General features: G+C 38.0%; 1 protein-coding gene across 2 annotated transcripts in view; it reads right to left on the minus strand.

Annotated features, from left to right (window-relative positions):
- The window catches only part of celsr3 (cadherin, EGF LAG seven-pass G-type receptor 3), a 141620-nt gene that overhangs the window by 29865 nt on the left and 88596 nt on the right, over positions 1–23159 (minus strand). For both annotated transcript variants that reach the window (XM_084721589.1, XM_084721587.1), the window contains exons 15-20: positions 13873–14014; positions 11156–11276; positions 9287–9470; positions 8140–8241; positions 7933–8027; positions 6773–6982 (exon numbers count right to left, since the gene is read on the minus strand). In XM_084721589.1, the coding sequence (XP_084577715.1) occupies positions 6773–6982; positions 7933–8027; positions 8140–8241; positions 9287–9470; positions 11156–11276; positions 13873–14014 (854 nt within the window). The remainder of the gene's footprint in view (positions 1–6772; positions 6983–7932; positions 8028–8139; positions 8242–9286; positions 9471–11155; positions 11277–13872; positions 14015–23159) is intronic.

Consider the following 23159-nt stretch of genomic DNA (forward strand, 5'->3'; position numbering starts at 1 on the left):
CCATACAAGTCTTGACTCCAATTACAGCAAATGTTACTATGGTGATGTGGCCATTTACACTATGTGCCTCTATTTTCATGCTTTGCATGGATTATCTGTGACTCTAGACGCATATTCTGGACTCTATGAAGGCCTGTTATAGATAGTCTGCACAGTCTTGCACATTGTTCTGAACAAACAAACAGTAATATTGAGTAATATCAGAGAGAGAGAGAGAGAGAGAGAGAGAGAGAGAGAGAGGGAGGGAGGAAAAGTGCTCAATGTGATTCCTTGCAGTCTGACTGCACCAAACCCAATAAAGCACTGCAATCTCACATAATGCTCTGGGGAGAAAAATACACAAGAAAACCTTCAGACAAACAAGGAGAAGAATATACGGAGCGGTAGGGGGAAGAATGTAGTGAATTGTTGACAGAGAGGAAAGGAGAATCAGAAAGTGGAACTGTGGATAAGCAGGTGGCCAGATGGAAAAAAAAATTAAACGTTGGGGAAAATGGCCAAAATCAAATATCTGAATATTCTTGACAATATTCTTTACCAAATACTTCAGTATTGTTGTTGTAAGGATATTGTAGAGATTCATATTGGTCCTTTCACAAAATATTACCATAATGAGATTTTTTGATAAATAATCATCAGTGATGTGGATATAATGACTAAAATATAATAAAAGTATTGAACAGATAAAGGTAAAAAAATAATAATAAATGTAAGACTAGAAAAACTAGAACAGTCTGACAGAGGAGGGAGACCCGAGTCACATGATTTGACTCAAGTCAGACTTAAGTCACAAATGTGAGTTGTTGAGACCTATGCGACTAACAGATAAAAGACTTAACTTTTGTCTGTTAACTGTTCTGTTTTTGAAACATCATTGGGTGATTTCTGGTGCACAAACCTGACAACACACAAGGACGCAGCAGAACAGCAGGGGACAACGAAGGGGGCAGCTGTCATGCAGCAGGGTAGTCCAAAAATAATAAAATTGTGATTTATATTTTAAATGATGGTAGTAAGAAGCGAACAGTGGGATGCACCACCAGAACACCCAAATTACTACATTACTACAAAACCCATAACAAACGGTACATTAACGTGATAACATGTTAAACTATGTGGACACACTACTAAGTAATAGAGCTGCGTGTCCATGAATCATCTCACTCCCATGTGCTACTCTTGACTTGATGTGCTTGATTCTCACTACAGTACCTGTGACTTGCACATGTGTGACTTACTCCCACTGCTGCAGTCTAGAAAGTTCAATTTAAAATTTAAACCCAGTAAAAGACAACACTTATGCTCTATCATAATCATGATATAACAATATCCAAAATCTACCTTGCCTTGTGTAATACTCTACATTTACACAGTGAAATCCTTTCTATGCAATATTTATTTTCCCAGTGTGAATCCTCCCTGTGAAATCTCTGCTGCTACTAATCTGTGCAATCCAACCTACCTCTCTGTGCAATCTGCCTATGCAATGCAACACATTGCTTCTTTCTACACACCATGTGTGTACGGCAACCTGTGCACAATTATCCTGCACAGCTATCAATATATACCCATGTAGATGTCCATAAATCCATATATGTGTAAGTGAGAGCCGTATATAATGTAAATAGTCTTGAGTATATGGGTTTTGTCAAATTTAGTACTTTATATTTTTTTAATTCTGATACATATATGTTTTTTTTTTACTATTTTATCTTTATTCTGTTAGTATTCCACTGTCATTCACTCACCTTTATATCTGTACTATTTGAGCTGCTATAACATGTGAATTTCCCTGGTGTGAGATCAATAAAGTTAATCATATCTTATCGTATCTTATCATATCTTATCTTGTCTTATATCATCTTATCTTATCTACGACAATATCTCACATCACAATTTCAGAGTAATATTGATATACGCCCAGCCCTAAATGAGAGACATAAAGTTATAGAAAGAAGCTCATGCTGAGATGCAGGGAACAGAGAGGGTCAATAAATGGATGATTAGGTGGCATCATGAGAGACACAAACACAAACTTGGACTGGGGTCACCATTCCAGTCCAATTTGAAGTGATTTGTTACGTAATTTTTCTTTTCATTAAAATGATGTGAGATCTTGTTGAATCACATTTAACACGTTAATTTTGATTTTATCTATCAGGACCGACATTTTCTACTCTTTGAACACTTTCTCTCAAATTTGGAGCACAAATTTGTTAAAATTGGTGTTAGTGAGTACTTTGCCAAGATAATCCATCCACCTGAGATGTGTGTCATTATCAAGATAGTGATTTAACAGCAGGATAATAACACAGGTGTGCCTTGGGCTAGTCACAATAAAGGGCTACTCTAATATGTGCAGTTTTATCACACAACACAATGCCAAAGATATTGCAAGTTTTAAGGAAGCGTTCAATTAGCGTGCTGATGATGATGAACCTTTTATGTGCACAGAAAAAGTTAGATATAGTACAGTTACAGTTTGTGTAGGCATACACATACACAAGTCATATATTTTACTTCAACTTATGAAAAATTGGAGCAAAACAAAAATGGTTGTTTTGTGTGTAATTAGGAGCCCCGATGCAATGTGCATAGTGTATATAGTGAAGAGTGCTTAAAGCTTACAGGCCAAAAATGCTACTGTGAATAAATTTTTTTTTTTTGAAAAAACACATATGCATGCTTTCTTTGTTCTTAAAAAGCACAGAAAACATGCCCAGTCCAGTTTCCATTTACGGCTCAAAAATATTTTGAATCTTTCTCAACGGAAGGCGGATCTTAGGCTTTAAACCCGAGCTGTCAGCGTGTACACCGCAAGTGCTCATATGGCCTGTGTTTATCTGTCGAAAAGAAAAAAGGGTGAAAAACAACAAAAACTAACCAAAGGAAAGAGGCAGCAGATGACAGGATTACAGACAGAGAAGGAGGCACAGGGCACACAAAGGCTGAATGAGAAGCAGCATGGATGACAGGCTGGAACATAATGCTCGTTCAATCAGTTCAACAAACAGATTATATGTGCCACTCAAACAGCAACATGTTGTCATAGCCAAACTATTTGTAACAAATTATTAGTTATCACATCTGATTTTCATTTGTTTTTTTTAGTTCTTTTCTCATGCTTCATTTATGTTGTCAAAATCTCACTGTGAGAAACAATTACAATGTGCAGTAAATTATGCCATAAGGGATCCCAGATATTTTACCGACTAGTGTAGAAAGTACAGTATCTGAAGTCCTCGCTCTGATTTGACAACACATGAGGCACATTTTTGTGATGTACCTGATAAGACATGTGTCCTATCTGGATATACAGTAGCATCCAGATGGATTGGAGCACAGCGTGAACATGAAAGGTTTTCATCTCCCTCCATTTCTCCATTCATTGCCACATTCCTGATGTGAAAACACTTTCCTCCCTGCCTTCCTTTGTTTCTCCTGCAGCCACAGGGCTCTGTTGCCACCGCTGGGTTACTATAGTAACTGTGTTCTACAATACCTGTTCGTCTGGCCTAATAGCTGCTGTTTAAAGTGAGGTGTCAAGTATTATCAGATATATTATATATATATTTTTTTTATTCTTGAGAAAAAACTGGGCTGTCTGTGTCTCCACTTCAGTGCTGCAAGGGTGAACCAGAGCTGCATCATTAACTTAAGATGATGAGATGAGGGCGACACGACGTTTTGAGAGTCAGAGGTTACAAGTAAGTCTGGTTGAGGTTTTTGTTCCAGAAACGGCAAGATGACAATAAAAATCATTGCAGTACTATTGTGGAAACATAAAGCTGCTTCATGCTGCTGTGAATCGGCTAACTCGCTGTTAAAGCCTAATGGCCATATTTCTGATTTACCGTCAGGTGCAGCGGTTAAGTGAAATGTCAGGCAGGAAAAGGTTTTGATTTCACTCAGTATAGGATGTCATTAATGCTACTGCTGTGTTGCTATAGCAACTGCGCTTGTTACCCAAAGATTGTGTATCGATCACATGAAGAAACCCACTGTATTTGGCATGAGGCTCCAGCTGTGTTGCATTTGAGTGCCCCCAAAAATCTTGATATTCATTTAAGATTGTTTAGAAATTAGTTTTTATTGAACAAAAACTAATATAACATTATTTATAATAAATCATGTTTTATTGAATGACTCATCCCTGGATAGATGTTGTTTTACAAGACAAGGGAATCCTTCAGTTAAAGAAACATTTACACAGGATTAGTTGCTTTAACAAAGAATTATTTTAGTTATCAATTAATCAGGTGAATATTTTCATGATTATTCTGTTAATTGTGTCGTCAGATGTCAAAAAACTGTCACAAATGACACAGAAATGCAGCCAATTCTTGACACTGAAGAAGGTGGAACCAGCAAATGCTTGACGTTTTTGCTCAAAACATGACTGAAACGATTAATTGATTATCAAAGCAGTTGGCAATTAATTTTCTTTTGCTCAACTAATTGTTAATCAACTAATCATTGCAGCTCTACAGGACCATCATGCTGAAATAATCAACACATAGTCCAGTGTGCCAGCATCTTTTCTCTTTTGCTCACAGTGTCATAACCGGAGCCACAATGTGCATCTGGGAATTCAGTGTGCAACAAGTGTTTATTAAATCAGATAAATCTGAGTGCTTTTTATTTATTGTTTACCTTACAGGGAAAGTTACACCCTTCTTCCTTTTACTCACTAGATTTACAGCACAGAAGATTTGACGTGATGGAAATACCTTATGCATAAACTAGAGCGAGTTCTTAATGCTTATGTAGAAAAACAGAGTGAAGGTCGCTGCAACTTTTAATGCAGGCTCACTTGAAAAACTGCCTTTGAATCTGGGGGTTTTGTAGTAAAATGTGTGCATGCATTTCTGAAATTGAATATTTAAACCAAACAGAAGACATTGTCCTGTTGATAAAAGCAGATTTTACTACCACAACCACCCAGTTTCTATAGCAACTCCTTGTTAGCTGTATATCAATGACATTATCAATGACTGAGTCTGTTCGAGCGCTGCAGGGTGTGGCCACTGTGTTACAGTAGCCATCAGCTGGCTTAGTCTTCACTGTTAGTAAATATTATTAAATCATTTCCAGTTTCAACTGTAGAAAAATTATGGGAGAGAGAAAAAAAAGCTTGTTAACTGCCCACCATGGCCTCTACTGAATATGAATAAATCACCTTCTGGCTGCATAAATGAACTGAAACTAACTCATCAGCTTGAGATAAATGAATTAAAATGTCAGGTGAGATTACCTTTCATCAACACAACACTAAAAACAGCTGACATGTGAAATTCTATGACTTGAAATACTACCATTAGTACTGTTATTAAAGGTAGAATAAGTAGGATTTGTCAGCTGCTGTTTGTAAAGGCACCAGAAAGACAGTTAATTGCTAAGTCTCATTCCTAGGATGTCAAATACTGACATTTTGGGTTAGTAAAGTGTCCTGAGCAAAGCAAAATAATGTGAAAATAAGAAGGTACGGCTAATGGGTGATGGTTGAGAGTGGTTATTTTAGTCATATTTTGTCTTTAATACTACCACTGGTATTGCCAGTAAATAACACAGGGAGCATGTGGTTTGTCAATCTCACATCACTGTTTCCATAGTGATATGCAATTTATCAATTACTGTCACATGAACCAGTAAATTGAAACAGTAGTTTAAAAAGGTAAGAGAGGAGGGTTTACTTTATATGTGTACAAGTATGGACAACTCATTTCCTGTCAGACAAATTTGATGTATAAGCTGCACATTTATAGTAAAAATGATATGGAGATGTCAGTTAGCGCCTTTATGTCAAACTGCCAACATGCTAAAATGATCCTGTGTCAGCTCCTGCGTCCTCAGCTGAAGCCGTTGAATCAGGTAAAATGAGACTCTGTCAGTTAATATGTGGAGATGACATGCTGCAATAATTCATGCGCTGCTGTCACTGCATCACCATAGCAACATTACCTCCCTTTTCAGAAAAAGACATCGCGCTGTACTATCTAGATGCTGGGTTCTGTACCCCATGAAGGTACGGTATATCAATCATATCTATTGTTTTAAATAACAGCAGCTATTTTATGTCAATTCTGGGACATTCTGTCCAGATTTGTGGTTGCTGCTAGCAGTAATATGAACAAGATGTCTGGTTCAGTCCTTAAAATGATTCTATATCAATCATTAAAACTTCCATTCCTGTGAATAATAAAACCCCAAAACCGACACATTTATTGTAGATGGAGATGGTCTCCATATTTTGTGATCCCACGCGCCCTTCCAAAGCAGTTGTCCTAGGGGACACACGTCACCTGTCTTGGTAGACAATGCCAAAGCTGGCATAGTAATGAGTTTCATAACATGATTACATTTTCACACATTAATATCAACAGTGCACACTAATTATTGGCTTCGCACGAGACTATCTGGCCTCTCTTTCAAACAACCTTTCTCAACTTGCACATCTGCAGTATTTTGAGCATCATTCCAGTTTACCTAGTGATATGTGATATGTTGAGCATTTTTTATATTCAAAACATCAATAAGACTAAAAATTAGACAGTTTCCAACCTCTTTCTTACCAAGCTATAGTGTAATTAATTTTCCTATTAATCTCTGTCTCCTGTCGTAATGAGAATGCTGCTGTACTATTTTCCCAAAAGTGTCCCTTTGATTTGAAAAACAAGGTGAATAATTACAGCCAATAATAAACCTTGTTAATGAGAAATATGTTTCCACCATTTGCCACTGCGAATATATAAACATAATGTATTCTTTTTACCTCATTAAAATGTGCGTCCTGAGTTGCGGTAAGTCCGAAGCCGCTCTGCTGGGTTTCAAAGGTCAGGAGGCGGGACAGCAGTCGCTCAGCGATCTGCAAGTCATTGCCATAGAGTCGGGCGGTTGCCTCGGTGACGTCACGTAGCTGGTGGGCAAGTTTCTTCTCCATGATGGTGTTCAGCTCTGTCTCATTACGCTCCAGAGAATCAAGCTAAACATAAAGACACCAACAAAACATAAACAACTGCTCACCCATTACTAAAATTTAATGTGACAATATTAATATGTACAACACCACCACTGAATGTCCTTGGGGCTCAACAACCAGGACTGCCTGATTGCCTGTGGCAAGTAAAATGTTCCTTCGGGCTAGTAAATCTAGCAAAACACTTGCCTTAGCTATTTAGCACATAGTTTTTTTTCTGGAGCTGATAATGGAAGTAGTTAAGGAGTTGACTTACGCACTTACTCACATATCTGATCGGTACTGTGTGTGTTTATGACCTGAAGTGCAAGTAAGCATTTCACGTATCCTGGAAACAGGCACTTAGGTGGTTGGCATTAGAGGGCGTGGGTGAAAACTCTACTATGTATTGCACAGTTTGCCATAAATTTGAAAGCAAATGGAAAAACAGGTTTGTTTTGTTTTCAAAGGCACGTCAAGTTTGAAAAGAAATTCGCTGGCAGCACAGAGGAATGCTGACAACCCTTCCTCCTGGGCCTTGTGCTTGTATGAAATATGAAAACCGAGGCAAGTCGGGTTATCGGAAAACTGATTAGCACAGCATATCATGTTCAAAAAAGTTCTAGCTACTAGTTCCAGTACTTACTTTGTTGTTATTTGCTAAGTGCTAATAAATAAAACATTGTATAGGGACAAGTAAAAATGGATTTCTGACCCACTTGCCCAACTAGGCAAGTGAAAAAAAACATGCACACAGCAAATTTGAAATTATGTCCTACATAACAAGTCAAAGGAAGTAGTGGTGTTAAGCACTTTTTCTGGACTTGCTGATGGTTTTACTCAGTTCTGCCTTTTTTTTCTTAAAATTAATGGGTCCACCTTAGATTTGGTCAGGATTCAGCATTTTCCAGGTCAAGTACAAGTTGTGTGACACATGAAGACATGTTTACTGGTATTAGTGGTCTAACTCGACATACAGCAGCATTGAGCTCTACAAATGGAGGTGAGGTGCAGTTGTAAAGGTCCGGTTCCAGCCACCCTCTCTCTACATCGCAGTGTCTGATGGCCGCACCTGTGAGGAGGAGAGAACACGGCACATATGAATGAACCTGCAGGTAGGTTGTATGTGGGTCCGTATCTATGTTTGAATGCTGTCATGTTATTGTGTATGAGTGTGTACAGACCGACGGAGCCTTTGGGACAGGGCACTGCGGCAGGCAGGTTGAACTTGGTCCGAGGCCACCAGATCCCCTGAGTGATGGTCTTTGGACAACCGTCGTAAATGACTGCAGAGACACAGAACATTATTTCAAACCCTCCTTATCAGTTCAATGAACCTTTCAATTAAAAACACAACAAAAAGTCACTAATGATGTAGAAATATTTTTCTATTATTTGCAGAGAAGCAAATGAAAATGAGTGCAAGAGAATGAAAAACACCAGCTACAAATTAAAGGAAGTAATTACAGAAGAGAAACTGGAAAGTGACAAAGCTGCACAGAAGAAAAAAAAAACAGACAGAAAATGTTGAATAGAAGATGAATGTAATTAACAGTTTCTTTGTTATTGTAGTCTTGGACACAAGTCTGATAAATAAATATGGCCATTTTCAAATGTGGAATATAAGAAGAAACTGAAATCCTATGATTACACAGTTATGATTAAATATGGTGGAAGCTCAGTAGGGCCTCATTATTTTCATTCTTGTCTGTTTGTCTCTATGGATAAGAACTCAGCTTGAATACTGGCTTTAAATCCATCCTGAAAATTACACAAGACACAGTTTTGTGTATCAATTGCCAAGGAGCAATTCTACTAAAGAAACAAAAAAGTAACAAATGATTGTGGCTTTTGTTAGAGAACAACACTGGCGAGGCGCTAACATTATTAAATCCAGCTTTGAAAAGTATTGTTCAAAAGCGGTCAATTTTTAACAGTACATTGGTTCTTTTTGTCAATGAAACACAAAGGTAGTGACACAATCTACCATCAAAATTAAGCAGTTGGTGGAAAAAGTCATATTCCACAAATGATTCAGTCTCCCAGTCAATAACAAATGTGTTGTTTCAACACATAATCTCAGTACCTCCCACTAAGCAAGATACATTTATTTTGAAAAGACCAAACTGCAGCAGTGACATCATTTTCAAGTTAAAAAAAATCCAATCTGCAGTGTCTGAGATGTGATGCTGAGAACAACGACAATTTACTAAATGAGCGATGCAGACACCTGTCGGGTAAATCAAAGTCATTTTGAAATGTGACAGAGAGACGCGTAATTTCCAGAAGTTTGATCAAAACGTCTGGAACGAAGGAAATAAGCATCCTCACCTTCACAGCCTGAATTCGTGACCTCAGCGAAGGGGTTGTCACATGTGTTGCACTGGCGACCAATCACACCGGGCCTGCACTGACACTGGCCTGTCTCTGGATCACATGACCGCGAGAAGGAACCCACTGGGTAGCAGTCACATGGCAGGCAGGTGTCAGAGCCACGCGGATGGTAGTGAAATTCCTGAATACAGACACACACAGACAGACAGGGTGTGCATGAGTAGGCACAAAGATCAAACTCAGTCAGATGAATATAAAATGTCACGGCACCAAGAATAGTGTCAGCGATTGCATCACCACATGTATCAGGGCAAGATTTATGCAACGACACAAAAGGGCACAATCCATGCACGATGTGTAAAAGAATCAGAGATAAAGGGAAGCAGTTCATTATTTAGTTGGATAAACTTGCATGAGAAACAGTAAAACAATTCTAGTCATCCATTAATTAACGTATCAAAAGTATTATGAAAAAAATATGCAAGTGCTCCTTCAAGACCTCAATTTGATTCAGTCTCTAAAATTTGGCTTGCAGCAAAACCAGACAGTAATAGTGGCTTTTTCTGTACCAGCAACGTGTGCAGGCTGTTAATACAAAATAAAAATGATCTTATTTTATGTGCCTAGGGCGTTCTTTTTCTTTTTCTCTGTGGTATCAAATAAGTATTGAGTTTCGTTTTTCAGTTGTATAGATATTTACTTGCATTGTATAGAAGTTTAAAATTCTTGAACTGTGTAAACTCTAATGAGAATATACTGTATACTTAAATGTACTACAAGGTACTTTCATATTTCCTTGATTTTGGAGCCCCCTGTGTCAGAATGACACACAGACTCTATCAACCTGGCCTGAATGGTATGTACGAAGGCTAAATGACAACATTGTTACATTGTGACATGACAAGCAGAAAAAACGCTTTTATTGCAAGCTTTATTTTTAAGAAAATGATGATCCAGAAGCCTACGGGCACAAGACAACATGTGGTTGGGGCTTTGTTTGAGGGTAATAACAGAAAAGATTAAGGGCAAAAGATCAGATTAGAACAGAATTAAACATATGGGCTACACACAAGCATATCAATATACACACTCACACATTCATACAAAGCAGAAACGTCAATATACAGGCATGATCACTGTATCGTGGATAATGTGCTATGTATGTCTGGATTAACCTGTCAGACCATCATTGTGAAATGATTACCGCGTGTCTGGGTTAAACCAAAGTCAAAGCGATCTATAGAGTTAGACCACTAAAGCCGGTCTCATCCTGACAGTATTAGTATTCAATGTGATCATGTAAAAGATCAGCTTATAAACCAGCAGGTCTGTAACCATTCAATAGAGCTTTGAATAGCAACAACAGCTCTGCAATATGATGAATAAGGCTGCATTCACACGGATTCAGGCAGACGGCAGACGGGCGACACCTTCACTGGAAAAGGAAAGACGGAATGTAAATATAACATATAATATACATATAAATGTAAATGTTATGGAAACTGATGATGATTTTTGTCAGTTGGGTTCCCAAGTGACACCAAATGTCTTTTGGGTCTTGAGCTGAAAGAATTTGTGAAACAAACAGAAAGAATCTCTGCTCTATTTAATACTAAAAGAAGAAAAATCAGCATCAAATGCTGCATCAAAAGGTGAAAAAATAAAAGCAGGCACTACACTTTATTTGTTAATAATCACATACTTTCATCAGCCTTCGTCACATCTTCAATATTGAAGAACCAACCTTTCTACCTCAGCCAAGACAAAACATCTTTTTATACACTTCCCAAAGTAACGTAAAAAATGTTTGAAAGTTGCAGTGTGTGTGTCTGTGTCTGTGTGTGTGTGTGTGTGTTGGCTTGTTACCTTGCAGTGACAGTGTCCACTGGTCTTGTTGCAATTGGGGTCAAAGCCTTTATTAGTGTCACAGTGACATGGTCCACAGGTTGGAGATCCCCACCAGCCCCTGGGACACTGATGATCAATTCTACAGACACACACCAACAGACAGAATCAGTAACACAAGTCTGTAGAAGCAGAACACAGCAACAAACCAAAACAGTGTGCGAAAAAACTTGTATTTGGTCTTCAAAGGAATCATCTTTCCCTCTGATTTCTCACTAATGACAAACCAAATAATGAGTTTGGAACAAAGAGATGAAAGCAGAAGAGAGAGAGTCAGAGAGAAATGAGGATCAAGGAAGCAGAGAGTGGGACTGAATCGAAAAAAAAAAAAATACTGATAGTGGAAGGTGTAGGGAGAGATCAGAGGGAAAAGGAGTGAGGGAGTTTCAGAGGTCAGGACAGACATGAGTTTAAAGAATATGCACTTCAGCAAACACTTCAGCATGTGCACTCATAAATATAAAAAAATGACATTTAAGCAAAATACCTTAGGCTATTCATTCATTTTAAAAATCAGTGTGGGATTTAGACTGTTTCCTAAAACGGCTGAATTTCTGCTCCAGAGAGATACGCCTCAGATTTTATCTGGTTTATTGTACACGTCACTTTGGTTTCTTTGCTCACATTTCATTTAACACTCCCTACTTGCGTTCACAGTGTCTAATGGATCACTGAGGAGATGAATGTTTCTCACAGCTGATGCAGATTCTCGTGTGCATCTCGTTATTGCTCCTTACGGGGAGTTTAGGAGAGAGAATTAAGATATCAGTGATCTTCGCAGAATATTAAGATTGACTCTGTTTCTCCAGCGATATTTCATTACAACAGAATCTCATTTTCCAAAGGACGCGTCTTTCTCCCTGCTGTGTCTTTTTTGGCTGCTTAAAAGCATAGTTCAAGTTTTTATGTGGGGTTGTGTGAGGTACTTATTGATAGTCAGTGTACTACCTACAGGAAGTGTACATGTACAACATATTTTAGCCACTTTATCTATAAAGAAAGCCTACATAAATCAATCAGTATCAGTTTAGGTGTACACAAAATTTAAAATATTGTCATCATTTTATTTTGCAATCAAACAGAATTTATCATCAGCAAACTGCTATTATTAAAAAAAATACTGCTCTCTCCAAATCAACAAGACTCCATGAGCAAAATCTGTTATTTTACTTTGCAAAACACAGGAGTTTCTGGTCTACTGCTGCCTCGATCTGCTAGTTTGTTTGTATTATTGTGTGACTTTGGTGTTTTAAAGGATTGTTTGGCGTCACCAAAGTCACACAATAGCACAAACAAACTAGACTGATCGAAGCAGCAGTAGACCAGCAACACTTGTATTCTGAGGTAAAATGTAAATGAAGTCTGGTTGAGGGAGAACGGGAGCGATATTTGGCTTGTGTAGAGGTGCTTTCTCATTAGAAAAGGCTGTCTGACAGAAAGGTAAAATATTTGAAATATGCCATACACTTAAACCTATGTTGATTTTTTTAAGGTGAGTATTTTTTAGGAGGCTAAGATACATTTTGCTGCTGATGCTGTCCACAGCAATGCTTTGGTTAGCTTCAGTGCTGCTTCTCTAAACTGGGGGCGTCTACTGTAGGTAATACATTGACTATTGATAACTATGTCATACAACCCACTTCAAATAATCCAAACTATCCCTTTAAAGAGCAGGACACAGTGTAGAAACAGAGGCTGCGTCTTCATGGGAAGATGGACTGGCTGTACTCTGAGAAATAGTCTTTTCTAAATGAGAAATGAGTTCAAACTGTCAGGTTAATTAAGATTTAATTAAGATTTATTGTGCTAGCGTAAGAGCTCATACAAGAGATTTTAGTCGCCTGAATATATCCAGGCTTCCATTTACAATGACTTTTTATGTTCTATTTATTATTTTTGATTGTAAAGGGTCTTAAGAAAAATAACCAGAGCATAAACTGAAAGTGCTAATTATATCTGACCAGGAAGAAAAACATCCCCAAATTTACATTGATGAACATCAGCCACAACTCTGAAATGTTTGGTACTTTTACTTACAAACTGTTAGATTAATGCATTATCAATATTAACAGACTCATTGATTAATGTGAGTTTGTAGAAAGTTGATTAAAGGGTCAAACTTCAGCAGAGAGAGACAGAGAGAGGCATCAGGGGAAATTAAGAGAGAGACTTGGAGACATATATTTCACCAGCAGGCGACAATGTGTGACTTTGTGAAAAACACACACTAACCAGATCAAAGACAAGACACACACACAGGCGCGCGCGCGCACACAGACACACAGAACAGATCATGAGATAAATTTAAAGCTGAGGATTTCACAGGCAGGAAGTGAGGAAGGGGTGAGGTCAGGCCTGGGTCACACTCCCTTCACACAGTTAAACACACACACAGATAACCTTGGTGTGTGTGTGTGCGTGTGTGTGTGTTATTAGGTTAAGTCTACACTCATTCCACAGTGGATTACATGCAAGGCTGGAGATGTGGGGCAACAAGGCAGAACTAAAGCTATCAAGACACACACACACACACGCACAGTTGAACAGAGCTTACATGGGATACAGACAGCATCAAAGAGCTTGAGACCATGTTGGCATCTCACAGGTAAACTATAGTTCAAATGTCGAGTTAACTGTGTGTATGTGTGTTTGTGTGCGTGTGTGTGTTACGTGTGTACCTGTGTTGGCAGTATTGCCCGTAGTGGTTGTCTCCACAGTCACAGATGTATCCATGGGAAGAGCTGGGCTTCCTGTGGCACTGAGCCTCGTTCTCACATGGATTCAGATGGCAGGCATCCGTGCAGCCTCTCCCATAGTAACCTGAGAGAGAGAGAGAGGGAGAGAGTAAAGGATGAATTTCTCAATGCTTTGCACTAGGATTTGTGTAACCATTGCCACCCTACATCCCCAGTGCACCTTAGAAAACATACAACCCAGCGAAACATGCTTATATAGAACTAATTAGTACATGAACTGCTGCATGGATAACGCTCACTGCCAATATACAGTATTTTCCAATCCAGGAAGTGTGACATCCTTTTAACTGTAATGCACAAAGTCAAAGGGGGGAGGTCTAGGTGGATGGTTGGATATTCAAATGTCAAGATGCTGAAAGCAGAGATCGATGTTATTGACCTGCTGTTGGCTTTAGTCTATTAAAAGAATGTAGTTAATGTCAATGAAAGGTTGGTTTTGGTTAAATATTAGGGAGCAAATATTCAATAAACCAAAAAAACAATATCTCTGTAACGTTACCAAAGTACTCAGAGAACTACTGTACAAAAGCATCCTTTAGATAGTTTAGGAAACTTAAATAAAGTGTGATGACAAATGTAGGTTTGTTAGCTCATGTTCCCGGTCTGTTGTGGCACTAATCTGATTAAACAAACAACCACACCAATCTTGGAACCCACCGGCTATTGTCTGATGAGGGTTGAGCGTCTGGGAACAACAGACAATGTTTTGGGGGTTCCAGTGCCAGGAGCCAGTTGATATCCAGATAACAACCAAGACTTCCTCCTCTGTGCAACACTCAGTGCTTACAGAAAAATTAGCAACTTGATAATGGAGATGGAGTTTAGAGAGAACGTCTATGATCTCTATAAACTGATATCTGATACTGCATATAAATGCAGTAAATGTTTTTAAAAAACTAATAAGAAGCTAAATAATTGTCAGATGATATCCTTCAGGTTCTGAGATTGTGTTTTGGACAATGCATCCCACCTGTTTTGCTTTCCTCACAGACAGTAAATCTGCATGCAACCAAAGCCTGCTCAAACGTGACTGGTCAATGCTACTGGACTACAAAACAATTAAAAATGACAACAAGAATGCTTCTGATATCAAAACCTCATCCTTTGCCATCAGATTCTGCATTTATACACAGATATCTGTTTACACACACACACACACACACACACACACACACACATACACACACACACACACACACACACACACACATACACACACACACACACACACACACACACACACACACACACACACACACACACACACACACACACACACAGTCTTGATGAAGCAGATTATCTGAATGAGTTAAACCTAACTCTTAATTAATTATAATTTTTCCCCCAAACTTAAAAATACTCACTGGGTGTTTGAAAACAAGCTATAAGGAGCTTAAGTAAATTTACTGGATTTAAATATTATAGAAGTACATCTGTTTGATATTCTAGTCTTTTACCACTGGAAATACTGCATTCAATTCTTGATTAACTTAATCAAAATAATCAGACACAGAAAATCTAACAAAATAAGAGGACACATGCAGTCACTACATCCGTGAAGAATGTCCCTTGCATGTACAATCATGAAACGTTGTTGAAATCCATCCATGTACCAAACATAATAACCTGTCTGTTCACAAATATACATCTCAAACATCAAACAGTGATTATCTCAAACATCCCTCTCCCGACTCACAACTGAGCATTACAAAGCTGTCATCCACTGAAACACAAAGGAGTGCTGTCACTAAAAGAAATGTACCACCGCTGCTATAGAAAAGGAATAAAAAAAAGACGCAGTACTGTAATTTATTTCAATTCAGCAACAAATAATACAAACATGTACAATCGGGTGTTAAGGAAACATTATACTTAGCATAGTGAACTACATTAAAAGAGGCTTCTCTGCTGCAACATTTCCATGAGGGGCAACCATGGCAGTCAGGTATGTTATGTTGGGGCCTGTTACAACCATGAAGCTCAGTAATAATTAAATCCTCTAAAATAAATTATTTAACCAGATGTACTTGTGCTGTGATACAAGCAAAAATGCCAAACATTTGCTGGATTCAGTTCTTCAAAGGTTTTTTTTTTTTCTGTTTTATATCATTGTTAAATTCATATATTTAGGTTTTGGAATGTTGTTTGGATAAAAAAGCAATTCAAGGATGTAATCTTTTGCCAGGAAATTGAGAAGGGAATTTTCAATAGACTAAACAATATATAAAATAATTTTTAAAAAGAACTGACACATAAATTGAAAATGACAATAAGGTATACTTCTGTGAAATACTATGAGTGTGACGTAATGTTGGTACAAATACTACAAATCAGGTAGAACCGAAGAAAATCTGCCTCAATCGAAGCAAAGACGGCACACTTCAACCAGCTACTCCAACACAACAATGTGCAACATGCACATTCCCACCGCACACTTCAGTGTGCGCCGGTGCAGTGCGGTGAACGAAGCCGTCATGCACACTTCAAATGCAATCCCCAGACACTCCACACAAACACACCAGCCTCCTATATGGTAATACAGGCCAGCACATAAAACCCCTCTTTAATCTAATGACTAAAGCAGAGTGCTTCACACACACTTTGGGGTGTATTTAGCACAAATAACAAAGGCCTTTCACCCAGACCCGCTTTTTATTTAAACAGTACATAATTGTTGTATTTAGCCTTTAATGTACTTGTGTTAATAGGTGGATTAAAATATTATGGGACTTAACCGCAGCGTAAGACCCCACTTTCATGTTGGGATGTAAATAAAAGTAATAAAGCCAATAAAATTACATTAACATTGGCTCTGAAGGAACAAGCAGACAAAAATAGAATAAACTCCTGGCTGGTGATAAAATTAATTTAGTAACACTGAATGACACAGCTGATCTTGTGATTGAAGGTATTTGATGCATTAATTGTGGTAAAACTTGCCAGGAAATGCAAAACAAGGTTACTCCAAAAAAGGACAGAGAAACCTTTCCAGTCTCAAGCTTTTGGTTTTGCTTTAAAACCATCATCAGGAACGGTGTGATAGCAGAAGTAATCACAAAAAAATTTAGAAAAGCTTGAGACTAAAACAATGTCTCTGTCATTTTTTGTATTAACCTTGTTTTAAATACCTCTGACAATCCTTTTATCGATATTTCTATTATTAACAGTCTCTCTGAGACACTGACTGAATTAATGTGAATCTCAATCCAGCCTAAGTATATTAATAATTATATCTGTATATGTGACAACACCAGAAATTTAGTGGTCTAGTGAATTTCCACAATTCTCGACATCTATTTTGATACCACAGAAAAACAAAAACAAGAATAAAATTCAGCCATTGTTGCTTTTTTGCCACCTGAAACAAAAACTTGTCTGAGCTTCTCGCACAAAAGATTGAGGGGGAGATTTATTGAGCCTGACACAAATCACTGTCAGGAGAGCCTGCTGCCGTGTCTGGAAAGTAATGCAAAAGTGATTACTGCTCAGATATCTATTGCTTTTTTTCTCTCATTCTCGAGCTATTTTTCCCTTTATATTTTAGCAGTTAAATTTAACAGAATAGTAGTACACATCTGTAGGTCTATACTGTATTTTTTCAGCCTGGTGTTTAGCTGTAAAGTGTAGAAAAAGAGCACACAATTTCAAGATTGAATCTATTTTGTTGTGCTTTTAGCCCTGTTCAGCTGAGCGCACTGGATGTGCTGTTCTGTGCACTGCTGCAGCCAGTGTGTGTGTGTGTGTGTGTGTGACTGAGAAGGAGACAGAGAGAGAGAGGAAAAAATTAAAGTGGAAACAGGCAACTTTCCCCCCTTGAATAATATTCAAATTTCAAATTACTAAGGGCTTTAATATTTGTGACACTGTACATGGAAATCACAGTTTAATTTCAAGATATTCAAAGATTTTGATGGACAAGTATTTTGATGCCATCATGAACACGTCAATACATCCTTACTAGTCTTTGCAGTAAGGTATCAAAAATTAGGACTGGGCCGATGAGCATTCCCACTGGCCATTACAATGGCTGACAGTAATCGACCACTGAGCGCTCTACCATCAAAACATTGTGATTTAACGGCCTTCTGTATTTGACATGGTGTGTCAAATACAGCTACCATAGAGCTGTTGCCTAAAGTTCTGTTTTGACGTTTTAAAAAAAGCTGTTTCTGCTGTTTATTTCACTACATTTACATTTTGTCACGTTAATTATTTCTTTTTAAACACAGCAAAGTTACAGACATGTGGTGCCAAAATGAAGTCACTTTCAGACCCAGCAATGGTATCATTGTCCACCGTGATGTTTCACAGTGGACAAAATCACATGCAAATTAGGTGGACACTGTCCAACCAAATTAATGATTATAATGCACTTATTATTTTGACAGTTTTTAACACTGTCTTTAGAAAAGGTTGTGTAAAAATTCAAAGCCAGTGTGCTTTCTGGACACATCTTGACTTTCATATGTCAAGGGTTTTTTTCTCACATTTTCTGCAATTACATGCTAGTGCCAGCTGTGTGGACGTATAATTTCACACGTACAGAGACAAATCAGGACAGCATACGCACGTATCAGAAAAGCACGTGCTTTGAATACAGGTTTGTCTTCTTGAGAAAAACATTCAGACAAACAGAACCTTCTCTTTAGCACTTAAAATCTTCACCAACGCTCCAAGATAAAATGTTAATATTGACATAAAAACCTACCATCAATGACAATCAGAAAACAATGCGATCTGTGCAACAAGCTATTACATTTTGCCTCAAGCATCACTCTGATCACTCTGACTTTCTTACCAACAGAAATCTCTGCCTCACATACAATCAGCGCCCCTCCTTCAGTTAGAGTGTGTTGTGCTTTCAAGCCATCTTTTTAATTTATCAGCATTGAATAGAAGAACGTCTCTATAGAGTGAAGCATGACTGAAGCGTGTGTGCAGCTGGTAGATTTCTGCATTCCTCCCTAAAGAGCTGACAGATACTGCATGTGTGAGGTCTGCTTTCACATGTCTGTCTATAGAAAATACAGAAGCCACTCTGCTCTTAAAGCGTGTGGCCTTGGCTGCAGCTTTAGACCCACACAAGCTCTCCAATGACTCCTATTCTTTAAATATCTTTCTCTCTTTCTCCCTCGCATGCTTATTCTGTTCTTTGTGAGTCCCACCCACACTGTAATTTGCAATAAAAGACACATTGGCCTTGCCTTTTCCTTCTTTCCCCCCCTCCTCTAACCTTCACACCTCTGTTTTTTTCATCTTTTTTCCTTTCAGGAATTAGAGCCCGACCGGCACATGATTTGACCAGTTATTGGTCCAATACTGGCCTGTCAAAACCAGGGCTGGAACTAATAGTTATTTTCATTATCAGTGAATCTGCTGATTATTTTCTCGATTAATCGATTAGCTGTTTGGTCTATAAAATGTCAGAAAAAGGTTAAAATTGTTGATCACTGTTTCCCGAAGCCCAAGATGACGTCCTCACATGTCTTGTTTTGTCCACAACCCAAAGATTTTCAGTTTTCTGTCAGAGAGGAGTAAAGAAACCAGAAAACATTCATATTTGAGAAACTGAAATCAGAGTATTTGGACAGTTTTTAATTACAAAAATAAACTAATTCAAAAAATGTAATAGTTGACTATTAATTGAATTATTGTTTGAGCTCTGATCTCAACTATATCGTTATCTGCATATATGTTGTCTGCTATGTGCCGACATAAAAACTTTTTAACAGAACATAATGCAAACTGCTTCATTTGTTAGCTTAATAGGCAGAATTTAATGTATATTTGTTCCTTTTTTTCTTGATTCAGGTTTAATGTATACATAAGTTTTACTCTATCTGTGTTTTTTTATTTGTGGTTATGTAAAATTATTAAAAATACTAAAAGAAAGTCTACTGTTTCAGTGTTTTGATATAATTTTGGACATTTTGAACTGTAAAATATCCAGCCTCTGTTACATATCTTTAAAGAAGAGATCTTTACCAAAAAAAATGCGTGTTAATGTCTATATTCTATATTCTGTATAAAAATGTTGGTCGATATATTGATATTGGAATATTTTTACTCCCAAAGCAATTGCCCAAAAAATCCAGTATCAGTCAGGCTCTATCAGGTATTGAACAAACAAAAGAGTAAAGATAATCACAGCTGTTGGTTTCCAATTATTCATTTCACATACAAACAAACAAACACAGACAGGTATGATTATAGGATCACACACAAATACAAATACTGGCAGTGTCCTGTCACTTATTTGTTTTCTCCTGATCCCCATCTCCAGCTCTGTTGTTCTCTATATCTGTTGCTCTCTCTCTCTCCCTCACACACACACACACACACTCAATCATCTTCTATCAGCCCTATACATCTTTACACTTTCACCATGGCAACTGACAGAGAGAGACAACGGCAGCCTTGGCTGTTTTCAGACGCTTATAATGACACTGGCCTTGTCACAACAATATGGGGGGGGAGCGAGGCTTGAGCCTGTAAGAACAAAGAGTTGCAAATCATGTGTGTGTGCATGTGTGCGTGTGTGTTTTAGTCTTTCACTGTCAGCGTCCAGGAGCTTTTCTTCTGAAAAGTTTTGCCTCTCGAGCTGTACACACATTCAGGGTGACTCACAGCTTCACGTCTGGCTTCAGACACTTTATTGTAAAACAACAGCAGCTTGACTTCTCCACAAGACTACAATCAGGGAAAGAAAGATGAGTCATGTGTTCACTGAACCATCCATTCATCCTCTGTGTATCCAACTAGCGTCTTTCTGACAGGGGGAAGATTGTGTGTGTCAGATACATCCCATAAAAATGTGTTGGTGGGACAACACAACGATAGCAGTGAACGCTGAGCCCATTGGCTGTGTGTTATGTGAAAGGAGTTGCTCAGTAATAAACCACATTGAATTATCATCTAACTATGGAGATCTACAGAGATTTTTTAGCTTTTTTCTTCTATTATATTGGTTTTACTGCACATTTACTATATGGTTCAGCTGCACCACTTAAAGCAACGTCACAGCAGCAGGCAGATGTTTTCAGCAAAAAAAAAAAAGCTCTAATAAACCTACTGTTTGCTAACCTACACAGCACCAAATGGGAGACAAGAAAGGTTAGTGACTAGATGGGGAGAGGAGTGGGTGGAAAGCAAACCAGAGGTAAAAGGAGAGTGAATAATCGACTTACATTTGTCAGTGGGACACAAACAGAACTCCAAATTAACATTGTTGGTTCTCTGTGTCACCTCGATGTGTAAATAAGTCTTGGTTAAATGGCTTAGCCATACCATGCCATATATCAGGAGTCTATTCCAGCTTGTTTTATATTCATTAAGATCAAGAATAATCTCTATTTCAGGGAAGATCTGGCCAAGATAGCAGCATAGAAAAGGTTACAGACACTGAAATAATTAAAATACCAACACGCAGTGATAATTACCAACTGATTTATTCACCATGGCACAGGAGCTTTAAAATCGGGCAGGCACGCCAAATCTCTTAGTTTAGTTTAGTCTTTTTGAAAGCTACTGTATGTGAAGGGAGCAGAGCACTCCGAAGCTTTCTTTCCCAGTTCTGTACGTACACTTGAGACAGACAATAAGACAGAATCTTGTGAGCTCAGATGACAACTACAGTGACAGGTCACAGATGGCCAAACAAAACCAAAAAGTTTTTCTATCAGTCTGACATGTTTGGCATCCTTGGAATATAAAAATCAGGATCTAAGTGGGTTTGAACAAAGGCTCAAACTGTCCAATAAGCCCACGGCTCAAGACTTAAAGATCAACTTCAAGGTATCCTGAAAGTGGTTACCCTGGGGAGTTTTCAAAATGTGCTCCAAATTAAATGATAAAATACGTTGTTTGACCTTGTCAGCAAAATAACACACAGAAGCATTTTCTGGTATGAGGTCCCTATCCATGGAATGATATAATTTTCAATCCAAAACCAAAAAAAAATGTTACAAATAAAGAAAGAAAAATAAATCTGTTTTGGAGTGTGACAGTTCTATGGTTAAGGTTGGTCAGGTTTTAGGGAAAGACTGTGGTTTGGGTTAAATTGTGAAGGTTTTGAGACCACCGTCATCATGGTTTTAGTAAGAAATTTGTAGTTGAGGTTAGGGAATGATCATGGTAAACATATAATATATGGGACACTTGCTGAGACAACTGATGGTGCCATTCTTCTTGGGAGGACAGTCTTTAAATGTGTAGTATTTGATTACATCTGGTTTAGACCAGTACTATATGCTGGTTTAATGACAGCTTTATACTGGTGTTCAAATCGCAGTTATTGATGAGACAGTGAGTTGGTTTGACTGTAAAAATGTTGTATCTAAAACATCTGTAACATAAAAACAATTTCTTATCTATATTCTATATTGACAATGTGTTCAAAAAAGTTTTGTTCAAATAGCAAACTTTTCATGCAAAAAGGTCAAATAAAATAAAATAACTTTATATCAAATGTGCCATTCATATGGCCATACTTCAAGTGTGAAATTCTTGTTTCTATTTTTATTTTGATATCAAACCTTATCTATTAATGACATTTCGAGGCAAGCAGTCATTTCTCATGCGGACAACTTTGCCTTGATTCAGCACCTTGAGGATCTGACATCTACTGTAGGTCAGGACACAGGAAATACAGCTTGAAACTCATAAATCTCTCCCTCCTTGCCCCAGAGGGTTTGAGCTTTAATATACTGCAGCTGCACACCACGCCCAAAAACAACAGCTTCATATAATGCACTTTTCTGACAAACTCCATCTGCAGAAACATGCACTGGGCAATTGTTGTTTTCAATCACTATTTTAATGTCGAAACAAAAACAGGAGACACTGATGGACGACTCCTCACTACAGTGGATGCAGTTATGAGAGTTCCTGCTCTCAAACCTGCACATATGTTTTCTACATGTGATTGAGTTGGTTTTTAAACAGCTCAGGGAACTCAAGCAGACATAAATCAAGATGGCTGTAATTTATCATATTAAATTTTTCACTGCAGAGAATTAGCCTGTAGCAACTGGCAGCAACTGTCACATATATATACACACACACAGACACACACATACAGCTACTGTACACTAACTCAGAAACACACAGTGAGGGTATGAGAAAGCAGATGTCTCTGTGCTTTGTCATGCAGAACCCTGCCTCAGTCTGCGTGTGTGTGTGTGTGTGTGTGTGTGTGTGCATAAGTGTTA

Source organism: Lutjanus erythropterus, chromosome 6 (genome assembly GCF_056507025.1).
Source record: "Lutjanus erythropterus isolate fLutEry1 chromosome 6, fLutEry1.hap2, whole genome shotgun sequence".
NCBI lineage: Eukaryota > Metazoa > Chordata > Actinopteri > Lutjaniformes > Lutjanidae > Lutjanus > Lutjanus erythropterus.